The following is a 12,658-nucleotide window of genomic DNA, read 5'->3' on the forward strand; positions in this document are numbered from 1 at the left end:
TTAGCAATTTCTTTCCCCAAGGGGATATAACATGCCTTTACATAAGCCCTTTATTCTACTTATTACCCTTTTCTGTAATCATCCAATACATAAACTCTAAAATCTCTATAATATATACAAAATAAGATTGGCTGTTTAGAATATGGCTGGTAGAGAACATAGAATTTTACTTTTAAATATAACTATAATGAGTTGTGTTTAATAAAATCATAAAGCAAATTATCTCTGTCATGTTTTAAATAACAGTAAAATGCACATCGAAATCCTTTATAGACAGAACTTGCGTAAATTAGTAAACTTCCTTTGCGTTTATTGAAGCGCTGAACTATTCACTGAGTTGAGAAGCAACGTGTTATTATGCATTTTTCTGCCTTGCTTGCAACTTCTACAGTAGTTTCCTCCAGCCCAGGGACACCACTGTTCTGTGCCTCTGTTTCCCCATCTATGTTTACCTCTGTGTCTCTCTGTTTCTGTGTGTCTGTGTTTTAACAGCTACATTTAACTCTAATAGAGATAAGTATAGACCATGATGGGAGGACTGGGGGGAGGACTGGGAGGAGCACAGGGAAGGGCACCCAACTCGGTCTAGGGGATGATACAGCATAATCACAAGACGGAATCCGAAATGTGTGACTATATGACCGATTCCATCATTCAGCCATTTACCAAATCTTTTCTAAGTTCCTGCTGTGTGCCAGGCACTATGTTATATGCTCGAAGGGACACACAGCTGAATAAAACAGGACCTATCTCACGATCGCTTATAGCCTACGAGAGCCCAGGAGGTACTTCTCAGTGGTGACATAGTGCCAGCAGGCCAGCGATATGTGCCCTAAAGCAGTATAACTGACAGCTCCTCCAAGAGAATGATCATGCGTATTATTATTATTTCCCAGGAGCTACCACAATTCTTGGCACGGAGCAAATGCTTAGAAGGTTTATAATGCATGGCATGACGTGATCAGTGAATCGATGATTTAAGTAATTAAATACCACAGGAATTCAGATGAAGAAGAGATCAGATGTCTTTGAGGCTGTTTGAGAAGAGTTTAATAAGAAGGTAGCAGGGGCATTTGAGATTGTGAGAGGCACAGGTAAATAAAATTTTAAATGAAATAAAGCTTATTTCATTTAAAATAAAATAAAAATGTAACTATTATAGTTTAGAGGTCTAGGCGTAGAGAATGGTATGAACGGCACCTAGGAGTGCAAAAGGTAGAGCTTGTTGTTTTTATCAATCTGAACATTGGGTGGTTTTAGAGGACAGTTTGCGGTCGGAATGGAACATGCCTCATGGACTCTGCGAGCTGCACTGAGGCTGAAGAGCGTAATGATAGAGCAGCAAGAGCTGGTTCCAGTCTGAGTCCACCGGGCTCGCCACCTAGCTGCCTACGCCGAATTTCTGCTACCCCGTCTGTAAAGGCGAAATAATAATACACTGTTTTTACTAGGAGACGATGCTTGTAAAATACTCGGCTCCGTCTAGGCTCTCGATAAATGCTTTCTGATTTCCCTTTTATCTTTTATTCTACGGGTAATTAGTGAGGAATGATTAAAGAAGATATTTGAGTCATAGAGTTAATGAGAACTGTGCTTTAGAAAAATTTTCTGGCACAAGGGGTAAGTGAAGAGATGCGAAGTTGAATGTGGAAAAACCAGATGCTGAATTTATCATTATAAAGTAATGAGAACTGGAAGTAATATGATGAGTGGGAAAAGGAGAGATTAGGATAAGAAATTGCTTTAACGTAAAACTACGAAATCATCACACATAAAAAAAGTAGAAAGTATGCTAATTTACATACGTTAAAAGAGTTTATCCCATGAATTGTAGCTGCCACCTACTTGTCCCTCCTGCTACCCCACACCCATCAGTAACTCCATCTTGTTTATCTTTGAAGAGAGACGGGATCGTTGTAAAGTCAGAGTTAAGAATTTTGAATCTAGATTTTCATTTCATTTCAAAACCCATGAGTCTTCCATTTAACTGAACATTTTTAAGACTTAATAAATATTGTCAGATTCCTTTCACGAAAAAATTATACAAGTTGACACTTTTACCACCTGTATTAAAACGTCCATCTTATTACACCCTCACTGAATAATACATATTGTCGTGAAAAAAAATCTTTGCTGAAAATAAGTAAAGAAACAGTGGCAATTAATTTGCACTTGTTATTTTCCTTCCAATTCTGTTTGTTATATTTTGACACACAGAAAAAGCTTTTTTAAGTTGTCTAGTAATCTTTTAGGATTTTTTTCTAATAATTTATCTAATAATAGGTTAGGAAGGTCTCTAGAACTTGAATAAATGTTCAAATACATCTTCTACTGGTTTTCTATAATTTTATTTATTTTACATTTAATTCTTTGCCTTAATTGGAATTTATTTGGTTCTTTTTCTACCATATCGTGGAAGGTTTTAATTATTCTTTGAAGTCCAAAGACCATCTTGTTAACAGATACTTTTATCTGTAAAGCAATTAGTAATATGGTCAGTATTTTATCAAAGCTCCATGGAATTTATAACAACAAAAATTTCTTTTTAGACGATTTATAGACTATTATTATAGAATTATCACATTTGAAATTCATTACAGAATCATTAAAATGTATACAATATTTACGTATGTTATTACATGAATATAAAACATTGGGAACGAAAAAAAAGTATTTTTTTAGAATTCGTAAAATAATCTAACGTCCAGAAAGCCTCTCCCCTAGCATGAAATGTGAAAGAGACTACAAAAACACAAGTCCATGGTCATTTGTCCTTGTTACCTGTACTATTAGTTAACTAGCCAATGAATGTAAATCTTCAGTAACGACTCTGTGGAATTAAACCATATGCCCCACAATACACATGATTCTTGACCTCTATATAACGTTAGTTATAGAACCTCCTTTTGTCTCTGCTGGATTCTTCACAAAGCTTAACTTTGATGCATAGAGAAAATAGCATTCTAGTTCCGTAGGGAATTTTCGTTGCAATTATTTGTCGTATCGATCTAACTGAATATCTCATTTATTTGAAAAGGTGGCACAAGAACCTCTATTAGAATATAATGCATTAGAGTATTTATACATACATTCCCTGAGTTATGGATATAATTGCAAGTGCACTAATGCAGCCGAGGGCCGTGTAGCATAGTGAAGAACTTGGCCTTGGACTCAGACTGCGGGTTTCTAACCCCTGATTCACTACTTTGTAGGTATAGAATCTCCTTAACCTCTTTAGAGTTGTGATAACAGAATTAGTTCATCTGAAATACTTAGAAATGCATCTGGCACATAATGATGAAAATCTTTTCTTGCCGATTCCACCTGCCCCGTGGTCACCCCAGATGGGCCAGACCGGACCTGGACCAGTGCTCCTATCACAGACTCACGGGTAGCTCATCGTTTCTTCCCTACTGGCTTTTATTTTCCATCGGGGTATCCATGCTGTGTCTCCCTCTTCCTTTTCATCGCTCATAGGTGATTTACACAGAAGTTACTGCTTAATATTTTTCTGCCGTTTTAAATGCTTTCGCACAGTGTCTATTACGGTACATTCTAAGTTAGTAAGATTTAAGTGCTACTCATAACATTTGAATGAAGAAAGGATTCAGTGGGAAGTCAAAGAAAAATGCATTTGAGATTCCGAAAAAATATTTATTAAACACACACACCGTAGTAAAGTTAGGTTATTTTAAAAAATTAATTATAAAGGAAAAATAGAGAATCGTTAAGACTGAAAAGGAAAAAAATAGAGATAATAAGTATCCAAATTGTGTTCATTGATTTTGTTTAATACGTGTTAAAATTTCTGACTTAATATTCTACAATATGAGCTCATGGAACCCTTGTCTCGGAGATTATAATCACAACCACTGCAACTCTGTAAACAAAACTTTTCTATATTTGAGTAGGTGGGAGCCAAATCTTTTTCCGTGGTTTTATTTTGATTAGTGGCATTTTATTAAACTTAGTTTGAAAAACAATTCTTTTTATAGTATATGGTAGTCAACCTTTTCTGGGTTGTCCGCGTAGCTCGGTCAGGTCAGAAATGGTACTTCTCTTATTAAATTCAGTCTCCAAATTGTTAATAAAAATTTTAAGCCCTGGAGTACCAACAAAACTATCAAAATGTTACAGTCTAATGAAGGAGATCGAGAAGTAAAGTGTTCTAATACAATGCTAGTATTGTAAAAATATGTACAAGGTACAGTGAGAGCCGTGAGGAAAGAACAAGTAAATCTCTGGGGTATTTAGAAACTGCTTCTTAGAAGAGATGACCTTCCAACTGAGTTTAAAAAATGAGTCCGAATATGAGTGGTCAACAAGTAGGGAAGTAACATCCATGAAAAAAAGCAGGGGACACATCTGCATCTCTCAGGAAATACTGGTTTGGTATGCACGCCAATCCCTAGAATTTTTGAATTATATACAGAGGGCGATGTGATCAAATGTGCATTTTGGAAAGATTACGCTTTCAACGCCACGGAGGGCCGACCAGTCTGAGAGCCAGGAGAATAGCAAGAGGGCTAAATGCAACAGATCCAGCAGGAAAGGATGAGGAAAGACTAACACGTACTCTCGTTTCAAAATTTGGGGAGCATGAGGGTGAGTACGATTATACTTAAAGACATAGTAGTCGACTGCTGGTGTTAGCTGTGAAAATGAATTCTTCGTTTCCTAGTAAACTTTGGTTAGATGGGAAGAACCGGGCAAACGGTCCCCGCCTACCCCAGCGTCAGGTGTATAGGGCGTGTTCCGTGAAACTGTGCTGCTTAGAGACACTTGTGAATCCTCGCTGTCCACATTAAGAATATCGGATATAAGAAGTTTATTTGATTTTATATATTGATACCACACATGATTCTACAGAGGCTATGATAAAAGAGGAAACACAGGCAATAAGAGAGTGACTCTCAAATTACTTTCTGAATGTTGGCAATGTAATTATTATAACACTCGAGTTCAAATCCTGTATTCTGAGAACATTAATAACATTACTCTATCCTGTCTTCTTTTGGTTCTATTAATATGTCGAGAGCGCCCAGTGTGCAGAATGCAAGCACGTTTTATAGCATCGTCTGCCTCTCTGTTTATGTCTGTCTTGAAACTCTTCATTTCCTTTGGATATTTTCTGTACAATGCGAGAAATCAAAAGGGAGCATGCGTATCGTTTTTCCTGTGTACACTTTTGTGCTGAAAAAGTGTCTACGGTAGCGACGTTACTAGACTAGCTGACATGCACGTTACAGTCGACAGGTTTTGAATCACCATTATATATCGTAATGTTTCATATTTAGTGTTTACATTATACAAGTTGTTTTCATAGACAGTGTCTCTCGAGCTTTGTAATGGGAAAAGTAGGAAATTCTTCTTCTCATTTCAGTTATGATGAAAATAAAATTCAAAGAGATTACCGGCTATTGTAAAATAGAATTCAGACTAGAACCCAGATCCAATTGACTTAGTCAAGAACCTTGTAGGGGATGAGATTCCTTTTTTGGCCACTAGGTGGTGATAATTTGTTGTTAAGAGAAAAATTGATATAATTTAGGTTTGACTTTGATCTGAGGTTGTATAGAACCTGACTACTGATATGACCAGATGATAAGAATTTTGGTACTATGAGCATACTATCAGAATCTTGAAGCAGGGATAACCAGGTGCTTCTGGAATTACACCTGAGCAATTTACATGGATGCTCTAAACACCCATCATGAGGGAAGTGGTGAAGGGGATTATGATCTGTTAATACAACTGAATGTTATGTGACCATCAAATGCCGTGTATATGTACACAGAAGGCATCTACTAACTATGCAGTCAATGAACAAAATATAGTTAAGGAGTTTTGTGATTCCGTCGAAAGACTTTCAAATCAGAAAGACTCTTGTATTACATGAAAGAAAAAGTAAAGTATAAAACTGTACATTCAGAGTGCTTAACTGTTGAAACGAATTTTAAAAACCACATCAAAATTATGTATGAGTAGTGAAATTTTGGTTGACTCACTTCTGCCTGTATGGTGAAACACTTTGCGTAGTGGGTGTCTACTAATATATTAATTTTATTAGATTTAAAATAAAAATGAAAGGGTAGTTGGAATTACCAAGACGAAGCCTAGCACCAGAATTTCCAAGCTTTCTCGTCCTGACCTTCAGTTTCCCCTGAAGCTTTGTCTTGGAGCTAAAACTTACGAGTGATAGCATTTTGCTACTTTCCTTTAACTGATATACGTCTTAGATGAACAACTTGTGTTTCTTCAACAATTATCAGAACTTTAAAGATGCGGGACTGCGGTTCTAACGGCTTCGTAAAGAAGATGTTAAATATTTTGTTCATCCTATAACGTTGGTATGAGAGAAAAATATAAAAATACATATATATTTCCAAATCTTTTGAGACTATCACAATTGACTCTGAAGGATAATTGTAATGTACAAATTAAATGGAAGAATTGTGGAAATTTTCAAGGAGGGGAGATTTTATTGCATTTTAAAAATCCTATTCAATTGATAGTAAACTTGAATTCTAAGTATTTTTTCCTTCGGATTTTGTTTTCAGAGAGATTAGTTTATTTTTCCCAGTGTAGTTTTTATATATATATTGTTTCTGTTTTATTTTATTTAAAGAGTTCATAAAAGCTAGGTTTATTATTTTTTAACATGTTTAATTCAGCTTGTTAATCTTAAATGTCTGTCGAAAAGTTAACTCTTGACGTTTTAATACTTTGCCAGCAACTATAAATATACATTATAACCATTACCTACAATGAGTTTACTATTTGGTATTTACTTATTGAACAGTATATTTTATATTGCATTTTAGACATTTAGATGGAAACCGAATTCAGATAACTAGTCCTTTGTGTTAAATTTCCTTCTGTTAGAAAAAAATACACAAAGTCCCTTTCATAGTAGTGTCCGATGCTGAAGGTGATTGTATTGTCAAAATGGCTACTGAAAAATTGCAGATCACCTCGCGGTATTATAACTGAGTGAGGGACTTGCATTAAATTTTTAAATAATAAGATTTCAATGAGTATATTTTTCTTCCTTGTAAATTATGAGAATTGAGCACGAGGCTAACTGTAGGATTCATTGACGTTTGTTCATGATGGCATTTCACATGTGGGAACGTGTTTTATGAAGCTAAAATTGTGTTTTCAGAGACACGGAGTCCCACTCCTAAACTAAAAGTTGCACTTCCGTGTTTACAATAACCGATTTTTTGAAAGCCCTTGCTGTGTAACTTTTACAAGTGATTAATAAGCATTTATATAATAGATTTTAAAACTTGATGGAAACCCTAAAAATCATCTTATTGAGCCATCTATTTTTACCGGAAAGGAAATAATCTCGTCTACAGTAAGCTCTTCCCTGTTTTAATGGGAGATGTCAAAGATTTATTAATGCACAACATCTAGCCAATGGCTTTTAACCTTTTTGGGAATCTGACGCACATATGCAAATTTTACATACAATTTTAAGGTATTTATGCTCTCTCCTCCCCTGCCAAGCTAACTGCTAAACCTCTAATTAAATGTATCTGCATCTGGGAGTAGAGCGGGGTTATTTGGAGAGAACCTTTAAGTTGTTCTCATCCATGGTGAACTACTGCTACTGATGAGGCTTATTTGTTTTTGATATGTTGAAAACCACAGATGTATTATTTATCATACACTGTGATTATTTACATATTATGCCCTTTCTTAACTTCTAAACTTCTCCAGGCTGCTACTCTTCATTCATACATTTGTACCCTGGGTCCAAAATAATATCAGCCCAGATAAAGTAGTTCTGTTCTAATAGATATCAGTGGGTAGTAGGAAGTACATTAAACTCTGTTGCAAGCAATCTGGATTCCAAAAGGCCTAGCTTTACAGCTGAAATCAGGGGTCCAAGTTAAGCAGGTCACCTAATCCCCTGTGGCCTCAGTTCCCTTCATTTATAAAAGGACATTGTAGTCAATCCAAAGGCATGGTCTCTAAGGGCTCAGCTTTATGCTTTCTTAGTTGAAATAAAGCATGAGACTGGAAATTAAGAGGTCCGAATTCTACACCAAAGTCCATTTTTATAATTCCGCAAGTGTATTTCTCACGAAATAGAAATGAGATGTCTTTGAACTCTCAATCAGTCTGAGGAATATTATACCAGGTCTCTAACCTGAAATTGGGCCACCCTCTCTGCTGCGTGGCATCACGTACCTGTCTCCACATTCTATGACATCCCTGTTTCTCCTTCAAACACGAGTCTACCCGTGTGTTTTCGTGTATGTGCATGCCCAACGGAGCACGGGTTCGTGTTTTTTAATCTGTATATCTCCACTGACTAGCACAGTGTTTGGCATATAAAAGATAATAAGGTTTGGCAAATGGTGTAAATCAGTTTCTTAAAACTTTTCTACAAGTTTATTTAAGTATATATGTTTTAATTATACTATCACGTCAGTTTCCAAAAAAAATGTTTTAACTAGCTAACCAAATTTTCGAGCATGTTTCCTAACTCAAAGATCACTAAATGTCTACTTTATGGCGGGCACTAGAAATATAGCTCCTCATGGATCTTATAGTTCGGCAAATAAGAGAGAATATGCATGTTATCGATTCTAGTCGCAATGTGAGGACTCACCATTAGAAACAAAATATAAGTAAACACTAGAAATTTAAATAAATAACACTTGTACTCTGACTCGTATTTTGAATTATGATAAATATTTTCACTCGATAAATATGATTTCTTTGTTCGATTCGAGCTCCTTTTACAAATCTATCGCCAGTGGTGATGTGGATGAGACAGCATGACTTACTCAGAGCAGCTCTTTCCTAGTGAGTTCTAAAGTGGACTAATAACCTTGTAGCGCTCTATCTCTTTTAAGGTCTCCACATACTTTTTAAATGTTTATGAAAGACTGGCACAGGCATAGCTTGTTTTAAGTTATTGTCGCATATGTCCCGCGACTCTGATAAGTGAATTTTTGCTTCTTCTAGGAGGATTTTCTATGGGAGGCTGCATGGCGATGCATTTAGCATATAGAAACCATCAAGATGTGGCAGGAGTTTTTGCTCTTTCCAGTTTTCTGAATAAATCATCTGTTGTTTACCAGGTAAGTTTCAGATTTTGAAAAAAGGTGAAATAGTCACACGTTGAAACTGAACCAAAATTGATAAGTGATAGTAGTTGATGCACAGAGCATTTCTGGAATTCATGGCCAAATTAGTCATATGACTAATTCCAGCTGTTTATTAATGTTCAGGAAATGCCCTATACAAAGCAGGTATCAAAAGAGAAAGGATAAAAACAATACATGTAGGGCATTTATGTACCCTTTATATATATTAAACCTGTACACACACACACACACACACACACACGCGCACACGATTACAGCCAGGTTTACTTATGATGTCATGAACAGAATCAAAACAAAGAATCAAGTACAACTGCAGACAGCTGCTCACAGCGATATTCATTTATGAATATGATCCATTACAGTATTGCAGCTTCGTTACCAAAAGGAGAAACAGCAGATCCAGACATGAGAACTAGAACGTACTTTTCCCCTCGATTGTACCCCAGCTCTGCGTTCCTCCTACCTTCCACTCTACGAGAAGACGTTTGTCTTCTCAAGTCACTGGGTTTCTTCAGGAAATGCATCGATCGTTTCTGAGACAGTCCTCCGGAGTAAATGCGGGCCACATACAACACAGCTCAGGTGGTGCCAGCAGCTAGCTGCGCCCAGGCCTGGCCCACCAATGCCTCTTTGTTTCCCTTTAAATGTTGAAGCTTTGGTAAAATTGGAATCTTCTTGTTTTCTCTGATTTCCAAGAACGATGTTCTTCAATGAACTTCTTAAGCTTTTCCGTTTATATATCCTCATTTCTAGGGTGTCCAGAAAAGTGATGGAGTGCTCCCCGAATTATTTCAGTGTCACGGCACTGCCGATGAGTTAGTTCTTCACGCTTGGGCTGAAGAGACAAACTCAGCATTGAAATCTCTAGGAGTGAGCACGAAGTTTCACAGTTTCCCCGGTCTTCACCATGAACTAAGCAAAGGTGAGCTCGAAAAACTGAAGTCGTGGATTCTCACGAAGCTTCCAGGAGAAACGAGAAGGCAAAATGAATGAATCAAGATTGATTTGTCAATGTAGATGTAATGTCTTTGTGAAAAGTGACCTTTGCTGTCAAATCATAAATTTATCACTGATAATTAAAATATTAAGAAATATCATCAGTTTGCTGACTTATTTATTAGTTATTAAAATGCTTAGCACCGTGGAGAGTAGTATAATCTTATTAATGGTAAACATTAGTGTAGACAGATAGCTATATATTATTTTGAAATACATTTTTGTAAATATTTCTAGACCTTGTAAGTAATTAAACATTTGCATTTAAAAATTAGTTCCCACTCGTTTAAATAAGGGCAAAGAGAAAACATGAAAAGACTAATCATGGTATTCTTATATCTTTCCCGCCACTTTGTTTAAATTACCTTTGCAAAGCTACCCGTGGTTGTGTCGTTTTCGACAGAATAACATTGATACTCCAGGTCCGTAAAGCGATCTCACATTATCGCAGTTGATCCTCCTAAGAGCTTGGTGCGGTAGACTGAGTAATTGTTATTGGTATTCGACAATAGGGCTAGAGGACGAAAGACTTGCCCAGAGCCTCGAGAGCCGTAACTGGCGTCCAGGCCTCCCGCTGCTCGGTGGAGCTGTCGGCCACACCAGCTCGCTGCCCGGCACTGGTCCTAGAACGCCCGCTGTGCTGCAGATCCTTGTCCGACACGCGGTATGGCCAGTCTTTTCAATTCTATTCATTCTGGTGTGCGGAGAGTGGCATCGCATTGTGGTTTTTTTTTCTTTTGCATTTTCCTAACGATGAACGATTTTCAGCAATTTTTGTATGGGTATTTGCGATCTGTCTAAATTCTTTGATGGTTTCTCTATTCAAATTTTTTGCCCGTTTTTCTCAGGCTGTTTGTCTCGTTGCATCGTTAGAGTTTTTTCTGGATGGTAGATACAAATCGTTAGATATTTTGCAAATTTTTTTTTTTTTTTTTTTTTAGTCTTTGGCTTGCGTTTTTATTTTTTCCAATGGAATTCAAAGAGCAAAAGCTTTTAATTTGATGAAGTCCTGTTTATTCATTTTTATTTATGTTTTTGTGCTTTTGATGTCGTATTTCAGAAAGCGTAAGAAAGCCAAAATCGCTGAGATTTTCTCCTATGTTTTTTTTTTCTAGTCGCGGAGCTTTAGATCTTATATTTAGTCTATGATCAGTTTCGAGTAAATTTTTGGATATGGTGGGAGTGAGTGTCAAGGTTCACGTTTTGCAAATCAGCATCCTTCACTGAACAGACTGTCCTTTGTCCACTGAATCGCCCTTGCAGTGTCGCTGTAAGTCCAGCTGTTCACGCACACGTCGGTTAATTTCTGGACTCCATTATGTCCCATGGATCTATTTATCTGTCTTTATGCTAATGCCACCCTGACTTGACCACGGTAGCATTACAGTAAGTCTTGAAATCAGATCGTTTACGTCCTGCGATGTCTTCACTCCTTTTTAAAGTCACCGTGAAGTCTTTTGTACTTATCCGTGTATTTACTTTTTCCAGTGCTCTTCATTCCTGATGTAGTTTCTGATTTCCATGTGGTATCATTTTCCTTCTGCCCGAAACGCTTTCACATTTACGATCGTGCAGGTGTCTGCTGCTGTTAAATTCTTTCAGCTTTTGCATGTCTAACAAAGCATTATTCCGCCCTTAGTTTTGAAAGATACGTAGGATTCTAGGTTGAGAGGGTTGTGGTTTTTTCCCTGTAATTACGCTAACGCTCTCCCACGCCTGCCCCCTCCTGAGGCGGCACCAGGACAGCATTTGCGTCAGGACCAATTTTGCCCCCGACTCAAGCCGTGCATCTCTGAGTCCTCTGGCTGATACTCACTGGACGGTGAGGTCTGACTGTCTGGCTCGTGGGCGCACACACTCCTCCAAGCCCTCTGTGACCCCCAGCGACCGTTCCTCCCACTCTTTGTGGGTGGCTCATGCGTTACCCCCCACTCATCTGCCGATTAGCACTTTGCTGAGGCCGAGGAGGCCACTGCAGCTCTCTCTGGGCACTCGGTCCAGTGTCCCCACATCTGACTCTCTGTTCCCACAATGCAGCCTGGAAACTCCCTTTACACAGTGAGCTGGCCATTTGTAGATCTCACCTCGTTTGTTTCTCCTTCCTGAGGGATGACCGTCCTGGGCCGCCGCTGTCCATTATTGGAAAACATGTTATGTAGCCCAGCTTGTTGGTTTCGGGTCAAAGAATAAATCTGGTCCCTGTTACCCCATCTTGGTTACCTTGGTTGTAAGCAGAAGCCCCATCATTCCTCTTTTGTTTAAAGTTATAAACTCTAAATTTGGAGAGGGAGGGACGGAGAGAGGGAAAGAAGGAGGCAGGGAGGAAGAAAGAAGAGACAGAATTTCACTAATACAATCCAAAAACGACTCAGTTCATGCAGTGTTTTAATTATCTTAAGCTTTTAATGACCTTCAACTTCTTGAAATTTTAAATGCATTGGCTTAAATATACATGGATCACTCATGTTTAAAACCTTTATGACTGCAATTTGCCCTAAGAGTAACATATATGTGTGTTATAGATGAGGGTGTCA

The 12,658-nt window shown here is 37.6% G+C and overlaps 1 protein-coding gene across 8 annotated transcripts in view; it reads left to right on the forward strand.

The window, feature by feature from the left end:
- LYPLAL1 (lysophospholipase like 1) overlaps window positions 1-12,658 on the forward strand; it is a 74,993-nt gene that overhangs the window by 16,202 nt on the left and 46,133 nt on the right. For 4 of the 8 annotated variants that reach the window (XM_023534167.1, XM_023534166.1, XM_023534171.1 and 1 more), the window contains exons 4-6: window positions 8,986-9,101; window positions 9,882-10,050; window positions 10,637-10,788. In XM_023534167.1, the coding sequence (XP_023389935.1) occupies window positions 8,986-9,101; window positions 9,882-10,050; window positions 10,637-10,788 (437 nt within the window). Of the gene's footprint in view, window positions 1-8,985; window positions 9,102-9,881; window positions 10,226-10,635; window positions 10,789-12,658 lie in introns of those variants that run through there. The other 4 variants (XM_023534169.1, XM_023534168.1, XM_023534172.1 and 1 more) reach the window with 4 other exon arrangements.

The sequence above is a fragment of the Pteropus vampyrus genome, unplaced genomic scaffold, assembly GCF_000151845.1.
Source record: "Pteropus vampyrus isolate Shadow unplaced genomic scaffold, Pvam_2.0 Scaffold121, whole genome shotgun sequence".
Classification (NCBI taxonomy): domain Eukaryota; kingdom Metazoa; phylum Chordata; class Mammalia; order Chiroptera; family Pteropodidae; genus Pteropus; species Pteropus vampyrus.